Source organism: Rattus norvegicus, chromosome 3 (assembly GCF_036323735.1).
Source record: "Rattus norvegicus strain BN/NHsdMcwi chromosome 3, GRCr8, whole genome shotgun sequence".
Lineage (NCBI taxonomy): Eukaryota > Metazoa > Chordata > Mammalia > Rodentia > Muridae > Rattus > Rattus norvegicus.
Window position 1 is genome coordinate 80,181,451 of NC_086021.1, and position 22,502 is coordinate 80,203,952.

The 22,502-nt window shown below is 37.5% G+C and overlaps 1 protein-coding gene across 5 annotated transcripts in view; it reads left to right on the forward strand.

Annotated features, from left to right (window-relative positions):
* Mtx2 (metaxin 2) overlaps positions 1-18,097 on the forward strand; it is a 61,992-nt gene extending 43,895 nt beyond the window's left edge. For 4 of the 5 annotated variants that reach the window (NM_001008286.1, XM_006234370.5, XM_039104413.2 and 1 more), the window contains 7 exons: positions 145-217; positions 9,449-9,525; positions 10,854-10,946; positions 11,416-11,454; positions 11,839-11,964; positions 12,920-12,996; positions 17,665-18,097. In NM_001008286.1, coding sequence (NP_001008287.1) covers positions 145-217; positions 9,449-9,525; positions 10,854-10,946; positions 11,416-11,454; positions 11,839-11,964; positions 12,920-12,996; positions 17,665-17,836 — 657 coding nt within the window. In that variant the 3' untranslated portion in view covers positions 17,837-18,097. Of the gene's footprint in view, positions 1-144; positions 218-9,448; positions 9,526-10,853; positions 10,947-11,415; positions 11,455-11,838; positions 11,965-12,919; positions 12,997-14,924 lie in introns of all 5 variants that reach the window. The other variant, XM_006234371.5, reaches the window with a different exon arrangement.
* The last annotated feature ends 4,405 nt before the right edge of the window (positions 18,098-22,502 follow it).

A 22,502-nucleotide genomic window follows, 5' to 3' on the forward strand; every position in this document is an offset into this window, starting at 1 on the left:
CCTTTGGAGACCTTAAGGTTGCTCATCATGTTTAGTGCAGCGTTACTCTGTGAACTATTAAATTTAGGAAAGGAGTAAAGAAAGAGTTCTCTTTAAATAGGCATGAATTTTTATCAAGCTTATTGTATTTCTCTTTATTTACAGACCTTTTTGCAGATGTGTAATCTGCCTGTCAAAGTGGTATGCAGGGCAAATGCAGAATATATGTCTCCATCTGGTAAGTGTGTGTGGTTTCTGTTAGTACTTTTTGTTTGTTATTTAATATTGAGGATTGAACCTAAGGCCTTAGACATGATAGCAAACACCACCTTATTTCTAGCCTCCAATGTTAAAATCCTTTGTTTGAATTTTTTTTTTTCTCTTTGAAGAGTTATTTTCCTATTTTTTTTTTCCAAGTAGCAGTTCTAAACTTAATCATGAAGAACCATGTGTACAAACTCTGGTCTGAGGTGTTTAACTGGATTGTTAAGGACATGTGATGTCAGAATTCCTTAGTCTTATTTATAGGGCTTTCCTTATCAGAAAACCCACTTTCACACCTATGAACCTGGCTTTTGTTTGTTTGATTTACATTCTAGCTGTTGTCCCCCACCCCAACCCCCTTTTCAATCCCTCCTCCCACAGTTCCTCATCCCATTCCTCCTCCTGGTTGCTTCTGAGAGCGTGCTCCACCCACAGCAGGCCTCCCCCTTCCCTGGGGCTTTGTAGTACAGCCTGAGGTCAGGAATGGTGTTTCCCCTGGAAATCCTTTTATTACTGAGAATTGTTTTGACTATCCTGGCTTATTTGTTTTTTCATTTGAAGTTGAGAATTGCTCTCTCCATGTCTGTGAAGAGTTGTGTTAGAATTTTAGTGGGGGTTGCATTGAATTTGTAGATTGCTCTTGGTAAGATGGCCATTTTCAATATGTTAATCCTACCAATCCATGAGCATGGGAGATCTTTCCATCTTCTGAGATCTTCTTCAATTTCTTTCTTGAAGGATTTGAAGTCCTTGCCATACATACAAATCTTTCACTTGCTTGGTAAGAGTTACACTAAGATAATTTTCTACTATTTGTGGTTACTGTGAAGGGTGTTGTTTCCCTAATTTTTTTCTCAGCCTGTTTATCATTTGTATAAAAGAAGGCTGCTGATTTGTGTGAGTTAATTTTATATCCAGCCACTTTGCTGAAGTTGTTTATCAGCTGTAGGAGTTCTCTGGAGGAATTTTGGTGTCACTTAGGTATATTATCATATCATTTGTAAATAGTGATACTTTGACTTCTTTTTTTTCTAGTTTGTATCCCCTTGATCTCCTTTTGTTTTCTAATTGCATTAGCTAGAATTTAAACTACTATATATATAGTTGAATAGAGAGGGAGAGAGTGGGCATCCTTGTCTTGTCCCTGATTTTAGTGGAATTACTTCTAGTTTTTCTCCATTTAATTTTATGTTGGCAGTTAGTTTGCAATATATATTGCTTTTATTATGTTTAGGTATGTGCCATGAATTTCTGATCTCTCTAAGACTTTTAACATAAAGGGGTATTGTAATTTATTGAAGGCTTTTTCAGCAACTAAAGAGATGATCGTGTGACTTTTCCTTGAGTTTATTTATGAGTACATTATGTTGGTGGACTTTCATATATTGAACCATTCCTGAATTTCTGGGATGAAGCCTTACTTGATTGTGGTGAATGATGGTTTTGATGTGTTCTTGGATTTGGTTTGCAAGAATTTTATTGAGTATTTTTGCATTGATATTCATAAGGGAAATTGGTCTGAAGTTCTCTTTCTTTATAAGGTCTTTGTATAGTTTAGATATAAGCATAATTGTGCTTCAAAGAACAAATTGGATAGTATTCCTTCTGTTTGGATTTGGTGGAATAGTTTGAGGAGTATTGGTATTAGCTCTTCTTTGAAGGTCTGGTAGAATTTTGCACCAAAATCATCTGGCCCTGGGCTTTTTTTTGGTTGGGAGGTTTTTAATGACTGCTTCTATTTCCTTAGGTGTTATGGGACTGTTTAGATAGTTTACCTGATCTTGATTTAACTTTGGTATGTGGTATCTGTCCAGAAAATCACCTATATTTTCCAGTTTTGTTGAGTGTAGGTTTTTATAGTAGATTCAGGTGATTTCTTTTTTTAATTTCTTCAGTTTCTGTTGTTATGTCTCCCTTTTCGTTTTTGATTTTGTTAATTTGGATATTGTCTCTGTGTCCTTTAGTTAGTTTGGCTAAATGTTTATCTATCTTGTTGATTTTCTCAAAGAACCAGCTCTTGGTTTTGTTTTTTGTATCCTTCTATTTATTTCTAACTGGTTGATTTCAGTTTGACTATTTCCAGCCCTCGACTCCTCTTGTACGCCTTTGCTTCTTTGTTTTAGAGCTCTTAGATGTGCTGTTAAGTTGTTTGTATGGGATCTCTCCAGTTTCTTTATGAAGGCACTTAGTGCTATAAATTTTTCTCTTAAGACTGCTTTCATTGTATCCTCTAAGTTTGTATATGTTGTGTCTTCATTTTCATTGAATTCTATTAAGTCTTTGATTTCTTTATTTCTGCCCTGACCAAATACCATTTAGCCAGATAGTTGTTTAGTTTCCATTAGTTTGTGGGCTTTCTTTGATTTTGTTGTTATTGAGAGTTCATCTTGGTAGATTTCTTCTCTTTCATGAGTATGAAGTGTCTTTCATCATTTTTTTGATAAGTTTTGGTTGAAAGTATTTTATCAGATATTAGAATGGCATCTCCAGTTTATTTCTTGGGACCATTTGCCTTAGTCTGTGGTGATTTGATAGAATGCATGGGATTATTTCAACCTTCTTATATCTGTTAAGGCTTGTTTTGTGCTCAATTATATGATCAGTTTTGGAGAAGGTTCCAGGAAGTGTTGAAGAAGGTGTATCCTTTTGCTTTAGGGTGAAATGTTCTATAGATATCTGTTAAATTCATTTGGTTCATAACTTCTGTTAGTTTCACTGTGTCTCTCTTTTAGTTTCTGTTTCCATGATCTGTCCATTGATGAGAGTGGGGTGTTAAAGTCTCCTACTATTAATGTGTAAGGTGTTTTGAGCTTTAGTAAAGTCTCTTATGAATGTGGTACCCTTGCATTTGGGGCATAGATATTCAGAATTGAGAGTTCATCTTGGTGGATTTCTTTTCTTTGATGAGTATGAAGTGTCTTTCTCCATCTTTTTTGATAAGTTTTGGTTGAAAGTCTATTTTATCAGATATACAGCTTATTTCTTGGGACAATTTGCTTGGAAAACTTTTTTCTAGCCTTTTACTCTGACGTAGTGTCATGGAAGCGTGTTTCTTGTATGCAACAAAATGCTGGATTCTGCTTACTTATCCAGTCTGTGAGCCTGTGTTTTTTTATTGGGGAATTGAGTCCATTGATGTTGATATTAAAGACAGAGGATTGTCAGTTCCTGTTATTTTTGTTGCTGGAGGTGGTATTATGTGTGTATGTGTTATTCTCTCTCACTCTCTCTCTCTCTCTCTCTTTTTTTTTTTTTTTGGTTGTGAAATGTTTACTTTCTTGTGTTTTCTTGGATGTAGTTACCCTACCCTGTATTGGAGATTTCCTTTTAATATCCTCTGTAAGGCTGGTTTAGTGGAACGATATTGTTTAAATTTGGTTTTGTCATGGAATATCTAGGCCTCTCCATCTATGGTGATTGAAAGTTTTGCTGATTATAGTGGCCTGGGCTGGCATTTTTGTTCTTTTAGAGTCTGTATGACATCTGTCCAGAATCTTCTTCCTTTCATAGTCTTTGTTGAGAAGTCTGGTATAATTCTGATAGGTCCGCCTTTATATGTTACTTGGCCTTTCCCCCTTGTAACTTTTTTTTTTTTTTTTTGGAGAAACATGATTTTTTTTTTTAAAGATTTATTTATTTTATTCATAGATGGTTGTGAGCCACCATGTGGTTGCTGGGAATTGAACTCAGGACCTCTGGTAGAGCAGTCGGTGCTCTTAACCTCTGAGCCATCTTTCCAGCCCCCCTTATAGCTTTTAATATTTCTTTCTTGTGTTTATGTAGTGTTTTGATTATTATGTGGTGGGAGGATTTTCCTTTCTGGTCGAGTCTATTTGGTGCTCTGTAAGTTTCTTGTACATTTATGGCCATCTCTTTCATTAGGTTAGGGACGTTTTCTCTATGATTTTGTTGAAGATGTTTTCTATCCTCTCGATTCTTCTATTTCTTATATTCTGTTGGTGATGCTTGCATCTGTAGCTCCTGCTCTCTTTCCTAAGTTGTCCATCTCCAGGGTTGCCTGAATTTGTGTTTTCTTTATTGTTTCTATTTCCACTTTTAGTTCTTGCAGCATTTTGTTCAATTCCTTCACTGCTTGATGGTATTTTCCTGTATTTCTTTAAGCGATTTATTTATTTCCTCTTTAAGGGCTTCTACCTATTTGCCTGTGATTTCCTGCATTTCTTTGAGGGAGTTGTTTATATCCTCTTTGAAGGCTTCTATCATCTTCATGATATGGTATTTCAGGTCATTATCTTGCTTTTCAGACCTGTTAGGGTGTCCAAGGCTTGCTGTAGTGGGAGAACTCGGTTTTGGGGGTGTCAAATTGCATTGGATTCTGTCTTGTGTTTGCTTCTCACCATCTGGTTATCTCTGGTGTTCACTGTCCTGGGTGTCTCTGACTGGAGCTGGCCTCCTTGGAGGCAGGTGGAGCTCTGTGACCTGGGTAGAGCTGGTATCCTGGGAGTCAGGCTGTGCATTTTTTGTTGTTGTTGTTGTTGTTGTTGTTGTTGTTTTCTTTTTTTCAGAGCTGGGGACCGAACCCAGGGCCTTGCGCTTGCTAGGCAAGCGCTCTACCACTGAGCTAAATCCCCAACCCCCAGGCTGTGCAGTCTTAGGTTAGGGTGGGCCTTTTATGTCTCTGGTTACAGCAGGCCTCTTGTGTCCCTGGTTATTGCAAACTTCCTGGGAGGCAGACAGTCTGTAGGGTGTGGGAGGGTATCAGGCCTAGGACAGGAAGGAAGGTGAAGCTTGGAAGTGTGGATAGGTCCTGCATCAGCTGGGCTCTATGGGTGTCCAAGCTAGCATGGGTATTTGGGTAAGATTCTCATCTGTCTCCCTGGTTCCTTTGGAACTCTTGGAAGGCAGGCATGCTATACAGTGTGAGGGTATCAGGCCTGCTGATCTTGCCCGGGGTGGAGAAACAGACCAGAAGGAAGGTAGAGTAAGAAGGGCAGGGGTAGGTTTCTAAGCAGCTGGGCTCTGGGTGTCTGAGCTGGTGTGGGTATTAGGGCAAGATTCTCACCTGTGTCCTTGGTTACTGTGGACCTTCTGGGCGGCATGTTGGCTGTTGGGTGTGAGAGAGTATCGGCCAGCTGATTTGGCCCTGGGTAGAGAAGCAGACCATAAGGCTGAATCTGTTTATTATTTAACATACCTCAGTTAACCTTTCCTATAGAACAGGTAAAAGAAGAAAGCTCATGAAATAATGAAATTGTCTTAGTCACTGGGTCTGGGTCTTAGTCACTGAAATGGCTTTCGGCTTTCTTCTTTCTAGTGTTCTTTTTAAATGATAAGAGTAATCTGTGTGTTTTATGCTAGTAGATTTAAGCAGTCAGGATGATCTTAGGTGTCATATGCTAGTTGATTTAACTAGTATTAAATAGGATTCAAATAATTTTGGTATAAAAACATAATGTCACAAAGCTAATTAAGTGTTAAATATAATGTCACAGATTATTTTAGTTATGGTTTTGCTGGAGCAATACTAACACAGAATCACTCCTTCATGAATAAGAGATTCTGTATAATTGATTAGTGTAAGTATGCTATATTGCTTTTTTTCTCCTTGGTTGAATTTTACTTATCTGTTTGTTTGCTTTGGCCCTGTGCAACAGCTTTGGCTGTCCTGGAATTTGCTTTGTAGACCAGGCTGACCTGGAACTCACAGAGATCCCCAGTAGTGGGATTAAAGGCATGTGCTACCACACCTGGCTGCTATATTGCTATTTATACATATAAACATTTGTCAATCTTCTCATTTTGATTTGGTGATTATTTAGGAATTACTTGCGTTTAGCATTTTCTTTTTACCCTTCATTTTTCTACTAAGATAGTTTATACTTCAGCTTGTTTCAGATTAGTATTTCCTTTATCATGATTTGGAGTTATGAGTTCAAAATTTAAAAATCTGCCTGCTTGATATTTAATTTTTTTTTTTAATGTAAAGAGACCGAGTGCTCACTGTCAGTGTTCTGTTGCTGTGAGGGGACACCATGACCACAGCAGTTCTTATAAAGGACAACATTTAGTTGGGGTGGCGTATAGTTCAGAGGTTTAGTCTGTTGTCATCATGGCAGACAGCTTGGTGGCATGCAGGCAGACATGGTGCTGGACAGGGAGAGAGGCCTACATTTGGATCTGTAGGCAGCAGGAAGAATGAGTGAGCCACTGGCTCTGTTTTGAGCTTCTGAAACCTGGAAGCTACCCCCAGTGACACACTCCTTCCAACAAGACCACACCTCCTAATACTACCATGCCCCTTTCATTCAAACCACCACACTCAGTATTGATCTCTGGCTCTCTTGGCACTGTCTTTGTAGACCAGGCTAGCCATGAACTCACAGAGATCCATCTGTCTCTGCCTCCTGAGTGCTGGGATTAAAGGCATGCGTCACTATACTCAGCTTCTAGTGGACTTTTTAAGCAGAGAACGTAGAAAACTTTTTGGCTAAAAGTTTGGAAGTCATTAGTCCTGTGTCAGTTATTAACTATTTCCTTGGGGAGTTTCACTTCTCTTTGAATTTCAGTGACCTCTTGTGTTACATGAGATATTCAGATTAGATGCCGTCTAAGTTTCTAGCTAACATTCTCGGAATATACAAACTTACTTGACAATATGTTTATTGCTTTCTTTAGGGGGAAATAAGTAATTAGGGCTACAGAGATGGCTCAGTACTTAACTGTATGTGCATGAGGCCCAGAATACAGATCCTCAGCACCTACACAAAAAGCTGGGCCTCTTAGCACCTGTCAGCAATCCCAGTGTTAAGAAACAGAGGCAAGGCAATTTAGTTAATCCTTGAGCTCTAAATCCAGTGAAAGATTTTCAGACTGATAGAATAATGATAAAGGGCAATGATGTCAACCTTTGGCCTCTGCACACTCATGCTTGGATGGGTGAACACACCAGTGTGAATACACACACACACACACACACACACACACACACTATAGGGCATAGAGGAATTTTAATCTGGCAACATGGGTGCTCTGGCAAGGGTTCACATCAAAGACTACCTAGGTCTGCATAATGATACACTTTAATCCCTGTAGCTGGAATACAGACATGCCTTTAGTATACATCTTTAATACAGTGACATCTAATTGGGGAGCAGGCAAAGTGACTAATCAGAGAAAGATTTGACAAATGAATCAGATAAGATATGCCCAACTCTCATGAGACCAGACAAGAGAGGCTACTTAAGAGCAGTGCAGGGAGAGAGGTAGTGTTGAGTTCAGTTGAGGTCCTGCCTTTCTGGTCAGTTTGTGCATTCAGTTCAGTTCTTGGAGTTCAGAGGCAGTTTTTCCAAGCAGAGCAATTCAGTCAGAATCCCAGAGAAGTCAAGTTGAATCAGTTTGGAGACAAGTTTGAACCAGCCAGCAAGAGTTTAGAAAGGGTAAGTTTATTCAGCAGTAAGTCTAGGAGGCTGAAAACATTCTAGGTCTGAGTTAGCAGAAAGGCTGGAAGCTGAAGTCTTTAAGGTCCAGGCTTGCAGAAGATTAGATTGTACAGAGGCTAGAAGCTTCTAGGCCTAGACCTGGGGATAGTTACATAAAAGCAACACTCTGGGTTCAGTCCAAGCCATGTAGTCATAAAGCTTGGGTATGGCTCTCATCTCATCCCATCATGGAAGAAAATAAAAGGGCCATTTACAACGTGCGCGCGCGCGCACACACACACACACACACACCCCACATCAAATAATAAAAATCTTAAACATCATACTTTGTAATACCTCTTAGTCTAGGCATGAAACAGTTTATTTTCTCAAGATCTCAGATGACCTGTATTCACACTAATAAAGATCTTTTTTAAGTCAAAACCAAAACAACAATGTAGCCTAATGTTTATCCAGTTTAGACACACCCTCCCTCCCTCTAAAGCAGTATAAAGAATATACCATTGGTAATAGGGACATGCCTTCCCAATACATCTATTGAGTGTTGTGTTCCAAAAGGCTTGCCTTTTCTTTGTAGTGTTATTACATAGATGCAGATGAAGCTTTTATTGGTGCCAGACACCTCATCCATTACCCTCAGGCTGACTAAGCCAGAGAGAAGTGAATATACTGAGCAGTAGCAGGAAGAAGCCTGCTGTTAGCATGAACTCTGCTTGAACTAAGTCTGACAGCAGGTCCTGTCCTTTCACATTTGGAGTAGAGTCGCTTGCTGTTTAGAGTCACTTTTCTTCTTTATCTCTCAAAATTGCATTAAGCATTAATGTTTATTAAAATGGAATATTACTCTCTAATGTGGCATTTACTTAAAGACACCACAGTTTTTCCCTCCTCTTTCTCTTCTGCACTCCCTTAATGAGATGTGAATCTAAAACCTCAAGGATGTTGGTCAGACATTACCCCTAAGCTGAGCTGTGTCCTTTAGTGTTACCATTTTCATAAGCTTACTGTTTGTTCTTTTTTCTCTTATATCTTGGGAACATACTCAAACTAACATACCCTATAGATGGTAAATTCTTTGAGCCAAAGACATTAATGCATTGTTATGTGCTAAAAATACTGACTTCAGTGGGTATTAGATTTAAAAATTAAAAAGTATAAAAGAAATCTTTTGAAATTACATTTCTCAGCATACAGGAGACAAAGGCCAGTATAGTCTACATACAGGTTAGCCAAGACTACATAGTGAGACCCTGTGTCAAACAAAACACAACTGTACCTTTTAGTGTGGATTGAAGCTTTGCTCTGTACTGTGATGAGAAATCCTTATTTTAATTTCTTTGAAAGTTTTCAGTGATCTTGAACTGGTGTCCTGTCCTGGTCCATGTAATATGAGTGATTGAGCAATTAGTATAGTGTTACCTCTGAAGTGTGAACGCTACTTGTTTGTTTTTCCTTCTTTGCTTCTTTCTTCTCTCTCCCTACTTTTTAGTTTTTGAATTTTAAGAGAGTTTTACTTTCAAGGCTGTTCTTGACCTTAGAATCCCCCTGCCTCTGCCTCCTGAGTTCTGGGATTATAGGCATGTGCTACTGTGCTTGGTTCTTTTGTTTTAAAATTCATTGGCAATCATTGCTTAAAATTTAGACTTCAGCAGATGCTTCTGGCTATAATTTGGAAAATTATAATTTCATAATATTTCTTTATAAATAAAGCATTTTCTGAGTTTTCTTGTTTATTTATTTATTTTTTTACTAGCACAAACTTTAATTTACTGAAGCTGTTTTCTCACATCTTTTGCCCTCAACAGGAAAAGTACCTTTTATTCATGTGGGAAATCAAGTAGTGTCAGAACTTGGCCCAATAATCCAATTTGTTAAAGCCAAGGTAAGGAAAAAATACTAAATGCATTTGACCATAGTCACTTTAAGTGACCTTTTCATATTCTTTAGTGTTTCTTAGTATCTTTATTGATTTTTAAACTAACTTTACAAAATGCTGATGTAAATTATTAGAAATTATTTCTCAACTATAAGTTGAGTGCTTCTTTATAATATAAACCAATAGCAAAGATGTTGGTTGATTTTTGGAAAATGGAAGATGTTTTCTAATAAAGAGTATGAGAATTTCTGTCATAAATGAAGCTTTTAAGTTCTTATTAAAGATCTGGTTGATCTTTGAGAGAGGAGATATAAGATCTGTCTTGAAGTTGAAAGTATTAAGTTACGTACTTGAGTGATCTGTTCATTGGCTTAATTTAGATTTTAACAGTTAGAAAAGCACTTTCATTAATGTTTATAGAAACATTTTTCTGGACCTTTACACAGTTAGAAAACCAGGTCATACTATTATATGTTATTTTGTCCTTTAAAGTTACCAATGTATTTAGAAATGATTCTATATTAATGACTATACATAGATACACATCTTTAAAAAGCCATACACATGGCTTTCTGTTATATTACATGCATTATATAGTTTTTCAGTGGGCATTTGCATATAGACCATTTATTTTAGGAGTATTAAAATACATTTTCTTTGACATAAACTTCTATATACTTGTTTCATTAAGATAACTCCTTCATGGGCATGGTGCTTGTTAAACACTTAGAAGTCAGATCTCTGTTCTACATAGTGAGTTCCAGACTAGCCAGGTCTACATATTAAGACCCTGACTCACACATAGCAAAGAAGAAGATGAATTCCTGAAAGTGTTGTCAGGATGCTTTGGCATATACCTTTTAATAATACAGACCAGATTGTCAGATTTAACTAATAAATAAAGACTATATCATTTTATGTGTCTGTCCATTTCTACAATGTCTTAGAGAGTTCTGACATCATCTCTTTCTCCCTATGATGTCTTTATTAACATTGGTTTTTTTTGTTTTAATTTTTTTCTTTGCCTATTTTATAAGTAGTACATGTTTTGGTATTTCTTTTGTTTTTAAGGTTTATGCTTAAAAAACAGGGCTTACTAGTGATCATTTTGTTTTCTCCTTTATGAAATAATTCATTCTATAATTCTGTCTTTTGAAAATATAGTGACAAATTAATACTACTTAGTAGTGATTGAATATTAGGTATACTTTGTTTTAAAAAGCATTTTGGAAATTAATGCACTGGACATTTAGATATTGTTATACTAGTAAGATAACTGAAAGATTTGTATATTTAATCAGATTCTCTTTTAAAATTTTTTAAATTCCCTTTAGGGCCATTCTCTTAGTGATGGGTTGGATGAAGTCCAAAAAGCAGAAATGAAGGCTTACATGGAATTAGTCAACAACATGCTGCTGACTGCAGAGGTATGAGAGGATAAGGCCTAAGACAAAATACAATTTCGTACAGTCTGGATTCTCATATAAAGTTCTCCTTACAGAACTCCTATAAAGCCATTGAGAAATGGGACAAACCCTCAGACAGGGGTGGTCATCTGAATTATTTGATCATCATCTATAAAAAAGTTTCTTGTTATTTGCACCAGTTTTTCTGTTCATTAGGAGTGAGTCTTGCCTACTTACTGCTCTACTTTAGCCATTCAGACTTTAATAGTCCCCATAAAGTAATGATGTTTAGACACATATTCTGTAAGTAAGACATGTTTTCTGTAAAGTATTGCCGATGAATTTAATAATTCTGTGCAGTGAATAGCCAAGAAGAAAAAACCCATATATTTGATTCACGAAGTTGACTTATTAGAAATTACTATGGTAAGAAATACCTTTGCCCCTTTTCAGTCTTTTAAAGTTTCAGTGACTGTTCCTTTGTTTCTAGTTGTATCTCCAGTGGTGTGATGAAGCTACAGTAGGGGAGGTGAGTGCTTCTGCAGCATTTATCTTAATTAAAATTTAATGAGAAAACACTTTTGCTCAGAATCGCAAGTCCCTGCTCATAAATGAAACATTGTGGTTTGTACCATTAGTGAGACAGTTTTTCACTTACTTTAATTTTGCTTGCACATACATTTTAGGGAAGCTATGTGTCATTGTTTGATAGAACTGGTTGTAAAGTACATAAAGTTTATATATTTTTAAAGGGAATGGTTTAAAAATTTAATTTTTTATACTATGAGCTATATATTTTTTTTCCAGATTGCTTTATGTATGTTCTCCAGAAATACATACTTTTAAAAATTCTGTTTGTAAAAATGCATTACTTTTTGGAAAGATTCTGCCTTTAACAGCCTTTTTCCTTTAGATCACTCTTGCTAGGTATGGGTCTCCTTATCCTTGGCCTCTGAACCTCATTCTGACCTACCAGAAGCAGTGTGAAGTCAAGCGTAAGATGAAAGCCATTGGATGGGGTAACAAGACCCTGGACCAGGTCAGTACGTATGGACGTTTAAAAGAGCTTCCATTCTTACGCACTGAAAGTGACATTACTTCACAGAAATAATTTCAGTGTAACATTGTAACATCAACAGCGAAGCACTTGCTGTTGTTTCTCTCTTGCGATGTAGTTTTATTTCTTTTATGAGAGCTGCACATGTTTATTTGCCTTAATGACAAATACAATTTTCAGAAGTCCTGCCACCTCAGAATTGCCTTTCTTCATTTGGATAATGTTTTTCTAGCTGCCTTAGTAATACTGTCCTCCTCTGATGGGATCATATTATGCCTGCTATTCTGTAACTTGATTTTTCTCCCTCTAAACAGTATATTGTGGGAATCTTTTATGTCAATAAATAGATCTGCAGCATCAGAGCTTAAAAAAATATTAAGTTTCTTAAGTACTTAATGTAATCTGGGTTTTTTGGGGGGGGCCTTAAGTTTATTAAGGTATCAAAAAACAAAATAAATATAAAATTTCAAGATCATGAAGTTGAGCATCTTTAAGCTATAACTGGTGTTCTCTTTGCCAAATCTATGCCTGTCTACTGACGTGCTACAAGGGTTAGCAGGTGGCTGTGGGTAGAGTGAGGCCAGGCTTCAGCAGCTCTCAGTGTGCCATTTTTATGAGTCCACCTTCCCTCCTTCAGTGTAAGCAAAATCGTTGAATATGTGGACTCAGGAAAACATTGTTGGGAGAATAAAATTTTGAGAGAAAAACTTTGTTAAGTAGTCCTCCTTATCAGTATCTTAAATATGCTTGTATTTGCTGTTAAGTCTTTCACTCTCAAATTGATATCAAACTGATATCAAAAGCATTATTTATGTCATGTATGTGGTTTGTGGTGTTAAAAAGTTAAGTGGATTATCATAAAGTATGATACAAATAGTCTTACTTTTATTGCTTTGCTAATTTTGACATTTTTCTTTTTGGTTCACTGCTTGTGTAGGTCTTAGAAGACGTAGACCGGTGCTGTCAAGCCCTTTCCCAAAGACTGGGAACACAACCTTACTTCTTCGATAAGCAGTAAGATGTTTTGTTATTGTGATATGCCTTTGCTTCATAGAGGTTATAAAGATCTTGTATCACAAAGGCATTATTTTTCAGGAAGCACTTATAACTTTGCTCTTCTAGGTGGGGACTTGTTACATTGGAAAGGGCTCCACTCCCCTTTTTGTTATGTCATTGATGTTGAGAGCTTTCTGTCCACATATTTTATTCTCAAGCAGCAGGACATATTACAGAGAAAAAATATATATATAAAGACTTACTTTTAAATTTTATTTTTGTACTCATTAAATATTAATCCTCTCTTGGCTGTTAGACATAGTGCTGGCTCTGGGGAACTAAATTTTCTAAAGTTCAGCCCTTCTCATTTAGTTTTCTTAAGGTCAGCCTTATAAATCAATCAGTTGTTCTATGATTGAACAAAGGTATTGATAGAGATAGTTCAAGGTGCTGTGAGAAGTATAAAATAATATTTTATATACAAAATAACTTTGTATATACAATAAAAATTTTAAAAAAAAACCCTGTCAAGTAAAAACACATGAATATGCTGTTAACAGGGCCTCAGTCTGCAGTGACTGATGCTTGAGGACCAGGAAAGTCATTAAGAACAACAGTCTCGTCAGGTAGATAAGAACTGTTTATCCTTTAAGAGCTATGAAAATATTCTTAAGTATAGACATTAAGGAGTACAGATAAAATATCTGTATGTATATAAATTGAGTAATTAATGTTCTATTAACAAGATTAAACATAAATGCTAAATGTAAACAAAAATTTTCCTTCATTAAAAATTATAATTTTAATATATTGAAAGTAGTTGTCAGTTTTGTAATCCAGTATGTGATGCCGCTTAAATGAATGTTTTAATCTCAGTGGCTTTCTTAAAAGGCTTTTTATTGGCTTATTGCTAAAAATAGATTCTTTAGGTTGATAGTTTTTCTTTTCATGTGTTTTTATGTATGGTATGCATGCATGTGTGTGAGCACACGTGTGTTTGGGTATGCATGCATGTATAGGTATGTGCTTGTGGGAGCCTGAGGTTGATGTCAGAAACCTTGCTCTTAATACTCTTTGAGGCAGACTCTGTAGGATCTCTGAACTGTTGATAGGGCTCACATCTCACTAGCTAGCTTGCTGAGATGTTGTTCTCTCCCTGCCTTCTGAGGCTGCAGTTAAGGAGAATACCATGTCCACCTGACATTTATGTGTGCGCTGGGGGTCATTCTCTTGTTTATAGGGGATATGCTTTTACTGTTGAGCAATTTCCTACCTCTAGGATGATTTTCTTTTTATTTAAACTATATTTATTTTTATGTGCGTTTATGCTTTGTCTGGTTTGTACCTGGTTTCTGCAGAGCCAGTAGAGGGCATTGGATCCCAGAATGCTGGAGTTATAGGCAGTTACCAGCTGTGATGTGGGTGCTGGGAACCAAGTAGGTCCTTTGGAAGAGCAATTAGTACTCTAAGCTACTGAGCCATCTCTCTAGCTTTAGGAATTATATTGAAGGATATATTTAATTTTTAATTGTGCCTAATCTTTTTATTTTTGGAGATAAGGCTACTACTATGCAGCCCTGGAACTTGCTTTGTAGCTTAGGCTGACCTCAAACCCATGCTTGTTCTTGCTTAGCCCCCCAAGTGCTGGGATTGCAGGCCTGCGTCCCATGCCTCGCTGGCCATCATTTAATCAATATTAGATAAAAGGAAAGTACATTTAGAAAAAGGTGACCTGTAATTTTATTTTGTTTTGGTAAAACTTTTTTCCATTTCTTTACAGTAGTGGGAGTGATTTCTTTGTGAGACACAGCATCTTAGCTTGTAAGGCATTTGCTTAAGAGAAATAGATTAGATTCTAAATTGGAGGCCTTGCATTCTACCCTTGACTCTCACATATACTGAGTAGTGACAGATTCTCTTTTCTTTGTACCCTCTTTTACTCCTAGTTTTGACTTACCTGCTGAAGATGTTGAGTGAAGACATGCGAAGGAAACCCAAAGATTTTTGCTTGTTTTTAGAAAGAGGAAAGAAGTTAGATCTTGTACCAAGAACAGCAATTGAGAAAGAAGTCAGCAGGAGCTTTGATTTGCATGTCTTAGTAATAATTTTGTAGCTCACTATTTTTTGTGTGTGTGTGTGATAATTTTTCTAATATGAAGAGATGGCAAAATAAATAATATGTGAAAAAAATTAGGAGACACCTAGACAAAACTAATAGTTTTGGAATTAGATGATACTATAGAGGATGTCAGAGAAGAAGACAAAATAATAAGGAAAAAGGATGGGCAGGAGACTTATTTTAAATGGAAAAGGTTAGGAAAATGTTCACGTTTTACAGCACTTTTCATTTTGATATTCAAATGAAAGAATATCTAACTGAAATGATGATGATGATTCAAGATAAGGTGGTAGTAGGACTTTAAGAATATATCATCCTAGAATATTTTTCTAATAAAAGTCTGTAAAGATAAAAGCAGTAATATATTTGAAATATCTTAATGATCGAAGGAAGAGAATTTGCACATGGGTCACACACACACTCATCCATACCCACACATAGCCATATCACTGTCCAAAGATCTCTTTAAGCACAAGAATGGAAAGTTTATTTTTTTCCTTCATTATATAACAAAGGAATTTAAGAGCAGGAAGATGATGGCTTAACATTGTAGAATTTACATTTATGGGGTGTATGCAGGGATCATGCATGTGTGCTATGACATGTTTGAAGGGAGTTGGTTCTCTGAATTTACAGTGCGAGGTCCAGGGCTTGAGTTTGAACTGTCAGACATAGCAGCCATTGCCTTTACCTGCTGAGCCATCTCTCTCTGGCACAGTATGTTGTTGCTTTGCCATTGGCTTTCATAAGAGCTGCAAGTTTTTCTGAACTTTTGCCTTCGGGGTAGGATGCATAATTCACTTTTAGTAGAGTTGGTACTTTTATGGCTATGATTTTATGAGTTTTAGGAAATGCATATAGTTATATAACCACAAGTACACTTCATTTTAGAAAAAATCAGTTATATTTATTTGTGTGTCACAGGGGTGGGTAGTGGGGATAACCGTGTGCCACGGTTCAAGTTGGAGGTCAGAGGGCAACTTGGAGAAGCTGATTTCTTTTTCCTTCTACCACATGGGTTCCTGGGATAGAACTCAAGTCATCAGACTGGACAGCAAGTTCCTTAACCCTGTGGAGCCATCTTGCCAGTCTTACAAGTACACTTCTTTTTTAAAAAGGAATTGCGGGAATTGGTAATTTATAATAATCAGAATCAGTTCTTGTGAGTCACTGAAATTTAAAAGGATTGTAGGACACGATAGGGAATGCCTTTAATCTCAACACTTGGGGAGGCAGAGGCAGATAAATTTGTGAATTTGAGATTAGACTGGTTTGCATAGAAAGTTCCAGGCCAGCCAGTACAACATCAGGAGACATTGTCTTAAATTTGAAGAATTATGCTTCAGAAGTGTGCTTGGGTAATGTGTTTGCTTTGCTGGCTTAGTTATTACAGCCTACACACTCATAGACTTTAAAAAGCAACTTTAGCAATCTCAACACCATCAGTTCTGTGTGCACCATTCGAGTTTTACAAGTAGATGTTTTATAACACATGGCATTGTGATCACTTAAGGGTACTTCTTGACCCACTGTCATTTGAGCACAGATCGTTGATTTGACCTCATTCAGAGCCTTCATTTATTGGTACAGAATGCTCAAGCTATACAAGAACTGAAGGGTGATTGTCACTAAACAAGATTAAGAAAATAAGTCCCTACTTGCAAGAGCTTACTTTTTAAGCAGTGTGTTAGGGATGTAGGAAAGTTACATTTGTATAACTTCTGTTGGGGTGCCTTCACCCTACATTTATCCACTTGTGTCTTTGGTTCTTTGTAAGGACCTACTTGTTATTGATTCTCTGTTTATGATGAAAAAATTATGGTACTCTTAAGTTCAAGTACACTAGTGATTTTTAAAAAATGCAACCCTTTTGACTGCCTTCTTAAATATGACCACGGGTTGCACATTTTCACTTTATTTTATTTTTAGGTATGGATTTGCTGTATAGCCCAAGATCACCTTGAATTTACAGTATTACTGAGCTGGGACTGAGTGAGGCAGTTATAGGCATGTGCCAGTTGAATGTCTCACTTTATGTAATACTCCATCATTGCACCAGAGAGGGAAGAATGCCAAAAAATGGGAATAATTGTTGTTAGAAGGAAAGATTTCACTTTCTGCAGGGTACTTACCTTTCAGAAAATCCTAGAGACCTAGTACAGGTACTGTACTAGGAACTGGGTATGTAAAGATTGAGGCACATGGGGAACCTGCTGTGTGTGTGTGTGTGTGTGTGTGTGTGTGTGTGTGTGTGTGTGTGTGTGTATTTTTCCTTTTTTTTTGTTCCCTTTTTTTTTAGTATACTTTCTGGCACACTGGAAACCTACTGTATTTATTTGATTATTAAAATAATGAGTATATATATTAACACAATTAATACATCAAATCATAGTTTTCTTTTATCATGTTCTAAAATGGAAAAAAATCCTGTCAAGTTGTGGGAGGGTTTATTTTAATGACTTTTTTCTTTTAAATTGATAAATAAAAAAAATTTTTTTTTAAATAGGATGCGTTCTACCATAAAAACGAGGCAGCTCTCATGCTTCTCATCTTTACTTTTATTTTAGACCTACTGAACTTGATGCTCTGGTTTTTGGCCATTTGTACACCATTCTTACCACACAGTTGACCAGTGATGAACTTTGTGAGAAGGTGAAAAACTATAGCAACCTCCTTGCTTTCTGTAGAAGAATTGAACAGGACTATTTTGAAGACCGGGGTAAAGGCAGGTTGTCTTAGAATTGTGTGCCGATTAGTTATTTTACAAATAACTAACTTTTGGAATATGGATTACTTGAACAATATGGTGGTAGTTGCAGGATCTCAAAACCAAAAACTCTGTTGTTTGAAACCTCAAAAGTACTGCATAATGTCATGTACATGTTCTTTGTATTGTTATTTGTACACCTTCACTTTGAATTGTTTGATTTGTTACATTATATTCTATATCTTGACTTTTCTTTCTTTAAGATCATATAAAAATAAACTTTAAGCAACTGAGTGTGTTTCATTTACTTTGGTCTTTTTGGCTACTCCCTGATCGTAGTACACGTGGAGTAACCAGTTCTCTAAGGAAAGCAGTTGACATGTGTACTCTGTACTAAGTACGTGGTGAAACTCGTGACAGGGGAGTATTACTTAAAAATGTGCACGGAGAGAGTGTGACTAGATCACAGCAAGGCAGTCTCAGCCGTCTGACCAGCTAATGTAAATTGCACCGACCATGTCGCATCAGTGCTGGGGTGGGCTGACAGAACTGTTTCGTGGAGGTGAGCACATCTTGATATTTTTATTTTATCTTTCATTTTGGTAAAGAACGGGTAGTTTTCACAGGAGTATTGATGGGAATTCACATGCATACTCCAAGGATTATAATCTATAGATCTATATCTATAGATCGTCTCAGATTTTCTGATATTTCTGTTCCATTGCCCTTAGTGATGCTGTGACGGATCAGACATGAACCTGTTATCAGCAGGTTGAGAGTTAGTTATTTGATGCTGCCTTTCATCCTTTACCAAGCATTTCTAACTTACTTAATCTGCATAGAACACTTCACGGCCATTATCATCTCCAGTTTACAAAAGAGGAAATGGAGACACAAACAATTCTTAAAATTTTTCACACATGTATACAAATATTTTAGTCGTATCCATCCCCCACCCCTCCCAGTACCTCCCATCCTCCCCCCCCCCAACTTCCTGTCTTTAAAAAATTACAAAGTTTTTTGTAATTGTTGTGTGTGTGAGGCCATCCACTGTAGGGTATGGGGTGGCCTACCATTGGCTTCCCTCTTCCCAAAGAGAAGTGTTTTCCTTCTTCAGCAGCCATTAACTGCCCTTGGTTCTCAGGGAAGAGTGGCACATTGGGAGGAACCCTTCTCCCCTCCGTGCTCACAGTCTATCTCATTATCAATTGTATTTCATATCCAAATTAACACTTGTCTCTCCTTTGAGACAGACCTCAAACTCAGAGATCCATCTGCCTCTGCCTGCTGAGTGTTTGGATGAAAGATGTGCAGCACCACTGTCAGACTCCAAGTTAAAACCTGGGGCAATGTTCACCTTTACGTCCCATAGAGTGAAAAAACAAAAGGACAGTACCTCAGCTACTGTGTAGCTTTGGCCTGGAACTCGCAGCGACCAATCTGCCTCTGTCCCTAGAGTGCTAGGATTATAGGCCTTTGCCACCACTTCATGTTTTTGTGTGTGTGTGTGTGTGTGTTTGTTTTTTCTGTTTGTTTATTTTTAAGGTTTTAAACATTTTGTATGTGTGAGTCCTTGTCTGTGTGTTTGATGTATACCAAGTGGTATACATGACCGGTATGGTACCCTCAGGCCACATCCACTGTAACTGAATTTACAGGCAATTGTGAGCTGCAGTTATATGTGTTGGGTCTGAACCTGAGAACAGCAGCTAGTTTTAACTACTGAGTGCAGCCCAAAAAAATGCTTATTTTAGTCCACTCAACAAACAGCCAGGGCTGTGTGGTATAAAAGTAAGTACTCTGGTGGGAGTAAGCAGTGTGTGAAATTTAAATCAAAATTAATCTGCAGTAAGAACTCTGGTTGCCTGGGGCCAGTTTTTATCTTAGTGGGTTAAATGAAGAGGAACATATTTTTGGAGGATAATGGGAATTTATTTTGATTCTAATGTTTACAAGGTACATAATTTATCAAACTACATTTTATGTATATAAATTAGAGCCCAATAAAGTTTAATTAAATAAATAATAATTCTCTTTGTTCTCTGAATCATAGAAAGTAGAGAGATTCTCCTTTTAAAGCTTTGGGGGTAGCCCAGGCTAGTGCTTTGTCACTGGCTCCTGAGCACCAGCTGCCCTTGGCTATTCATGGAGCTCGTCTGTCCTGCTCAGGGAGACGTGGTGGTAAATGAGCTCCAGCCTCAGGTTAGTTACTACTCGCTGGGCTTTCCAGTACCTGGCTAATGAGCACTGCTTCTTGGTTTAGATTGGTTCTTTTTTCACTTTAGATTCTGGTTAAACCTGATACCCAACCTGGGTGTGGTCCTCTGTTCCTGTTTCCTTGTCTCTTATACCACTGTGCTGTTTTCAAGTGATTCAGTGCTTACACCACACATTGCTTTAGATAAAGTAGAACAGTTTTTAGTTGAGGAAGTCAGTACCTAGTCTGTGTCATATAGCTCTCTCTGTCCATGTAACTGTATGCCTGTTGTCATTGCTCCATGTCTCTCCGTTTAGGCAGCAGTCACACACTCAGTCAGAAAGGCAGACAGGTGCTAGTGGGGGAGCTCCGCCATGTTAGAACTCACCCATCTATGTAATGGCATTAAAATAAAACTACTTGCCTGTCAAATATATCTTGAACCTCATTCAGCTGACTGAGTCCCGTCATGAACCCATTGACTTGACTTGGGACTAAAACCGTGAAGTGCCAGTGGGCATGGCGATTTTATTCTAGCACTTCAGAGACAGGTAGACACATCTCTGAGTGTAAGGCCACCCTTTTTTACATAGAGTGTGTCAGGGCACCCAAGATTACTCAGAGAAGTCCCATCTCAAAAAAAAAAGGCAACGTAAAGAAGGAGGCAAGGGAGCTTTCTGTACTTTCTCTATGGTGCCTCTTACCCTCTGCCTGACTAAGGACCACTGATGCTTAACTCGTGTCTAGTGCTAAACAATAGTGACAAAGTTGATGGCATCCTGTGGCTTTAGTTATTGGCCATTGTGAGCAGCTTTCCTTTTTGCCAGTAGCAAGTGTTAACTTTGCCCTGGCTTTGAAAGCAAAGCTACTTTTGTGCATGCTTGCAGTGTTTCAGAAGTAACGAGAACTTGTGTAGTTCCCAAATGACCCGTTGCAGTGTCTAATACTTGGGTAAGATTTCCATTTTCTCATTTATTATTTGGTCAGTCACCCATTTAATATATATTTAAATGTAGGCAGAAGTGAGGTGGTGGTTTCTTTTCTCTGAAGGTACTTAGAACTGAGTGGTTAGGAGCAAGAAAACCCAGCACTGGGACCGCGAAGGCAAATATTGCTGAGATGGGCTTAATGAAGCCTCAGAGGATCAGCTGGACTGTGGGCAAACGCCTCATTTCCCGTGGATGTCCCCCCTCACAAGTGGAACAGAGCTTCCACAGTCCTCACAATTATCACCCACTTGTTCTGTAGGTCTCAAGTTGGGTTTTCCTTTTTTTTCCCTTGCATTAGTCAGGTTGAAGGATTCATGGTATTAATCACGAGTGAAGTTGTTATTTATCACCTGCTGGGTGAGAAATAATAATTTTGGCACGAGTGGGGCAGCAGGCCAGAGGTACCAAATTAAGTAAAACATCTAAACACTAGCAAGGATCATTTCTCTGATTAATGAATTGTTACAAAGAAAAAGCGCTGCTCATTATCTGGTCTCGCCAATACAGAATGGGGCATGTAAGAGAAAACAGGACCAGCTTGCTCAGGCCAGTTTTTGTTTGTTTCATTATTTTTCCCTTCTATAGAATTGTGCTGCAGTCACACCAGCTTTTGGTTTTCTTTGTTGCCAAAGCACAGAAATGGGAAAATAACTTGTTTAAATAATACATTAGAAGATATTAAAATGGTTATTGAAACAATGATTTTATTTTTTCTTTTTGAAACACTGTCTCAGTGTATCCATGGCTGGCCAAGACCTCTAGGTAGACCAGGTTGGCCTTGAATTCAAAGAATCCACTTGCCTTTACTGGTATTAAAAGTGTGCACCACCAGTAAATGGCCTAATATGATTTTTTTTGGTAACTTTTAAGATATTAAAATGATTTTTGAAATGGGATAGGTGACTCACCTTTAAAATGTTTAGACCTCAGCTGTATAGAAATCACCCCAGTCCCATTACTGGGGGTTGGGTGAAGGGCTTTCACCCACTCAGCTATTCAGCTTTCTTTGCAATTTTTAGTTTGAGGTGGTCACACTGAGCTTTGCAAGGTGCCCTTGAATTCGCTGTGAGGCCCAGACTGAATTTGAATTTAGAATCCTGCCTCAGATCTTGCATAGCTGGAACTGTTACATGTGCCACCAACCAGGCCCAGTCAGGTTAAAATGTTATCTAAAAATGCTAACATTTTTACTATTTCTGCTAAGTACCTTACTTAAAAAGGGGTCAGTTTTCATTTGTGGGTCTTTTGGGGGGGGACTATTTTAAAACAGGAAAGTTTGTTTCACTCTGATTCCTCAAGAAATGTTTACATTTTATAGTGATATTAAGAACTTTCTTTTCTGTCCATGACGGGGATAAAGAGGAGCAGTCTTATCTTGCCTTAAGTAACTAAAGAAACCAGATGGAATATCTGAAGTAAAAGGTTCAAGACACGGAACTAGATTTAGAACAGTGATCCTTTCCTTACGGGAAACAGCTTCCCCTTAAAGAGCATTTCTAGGTTGCCCAGATA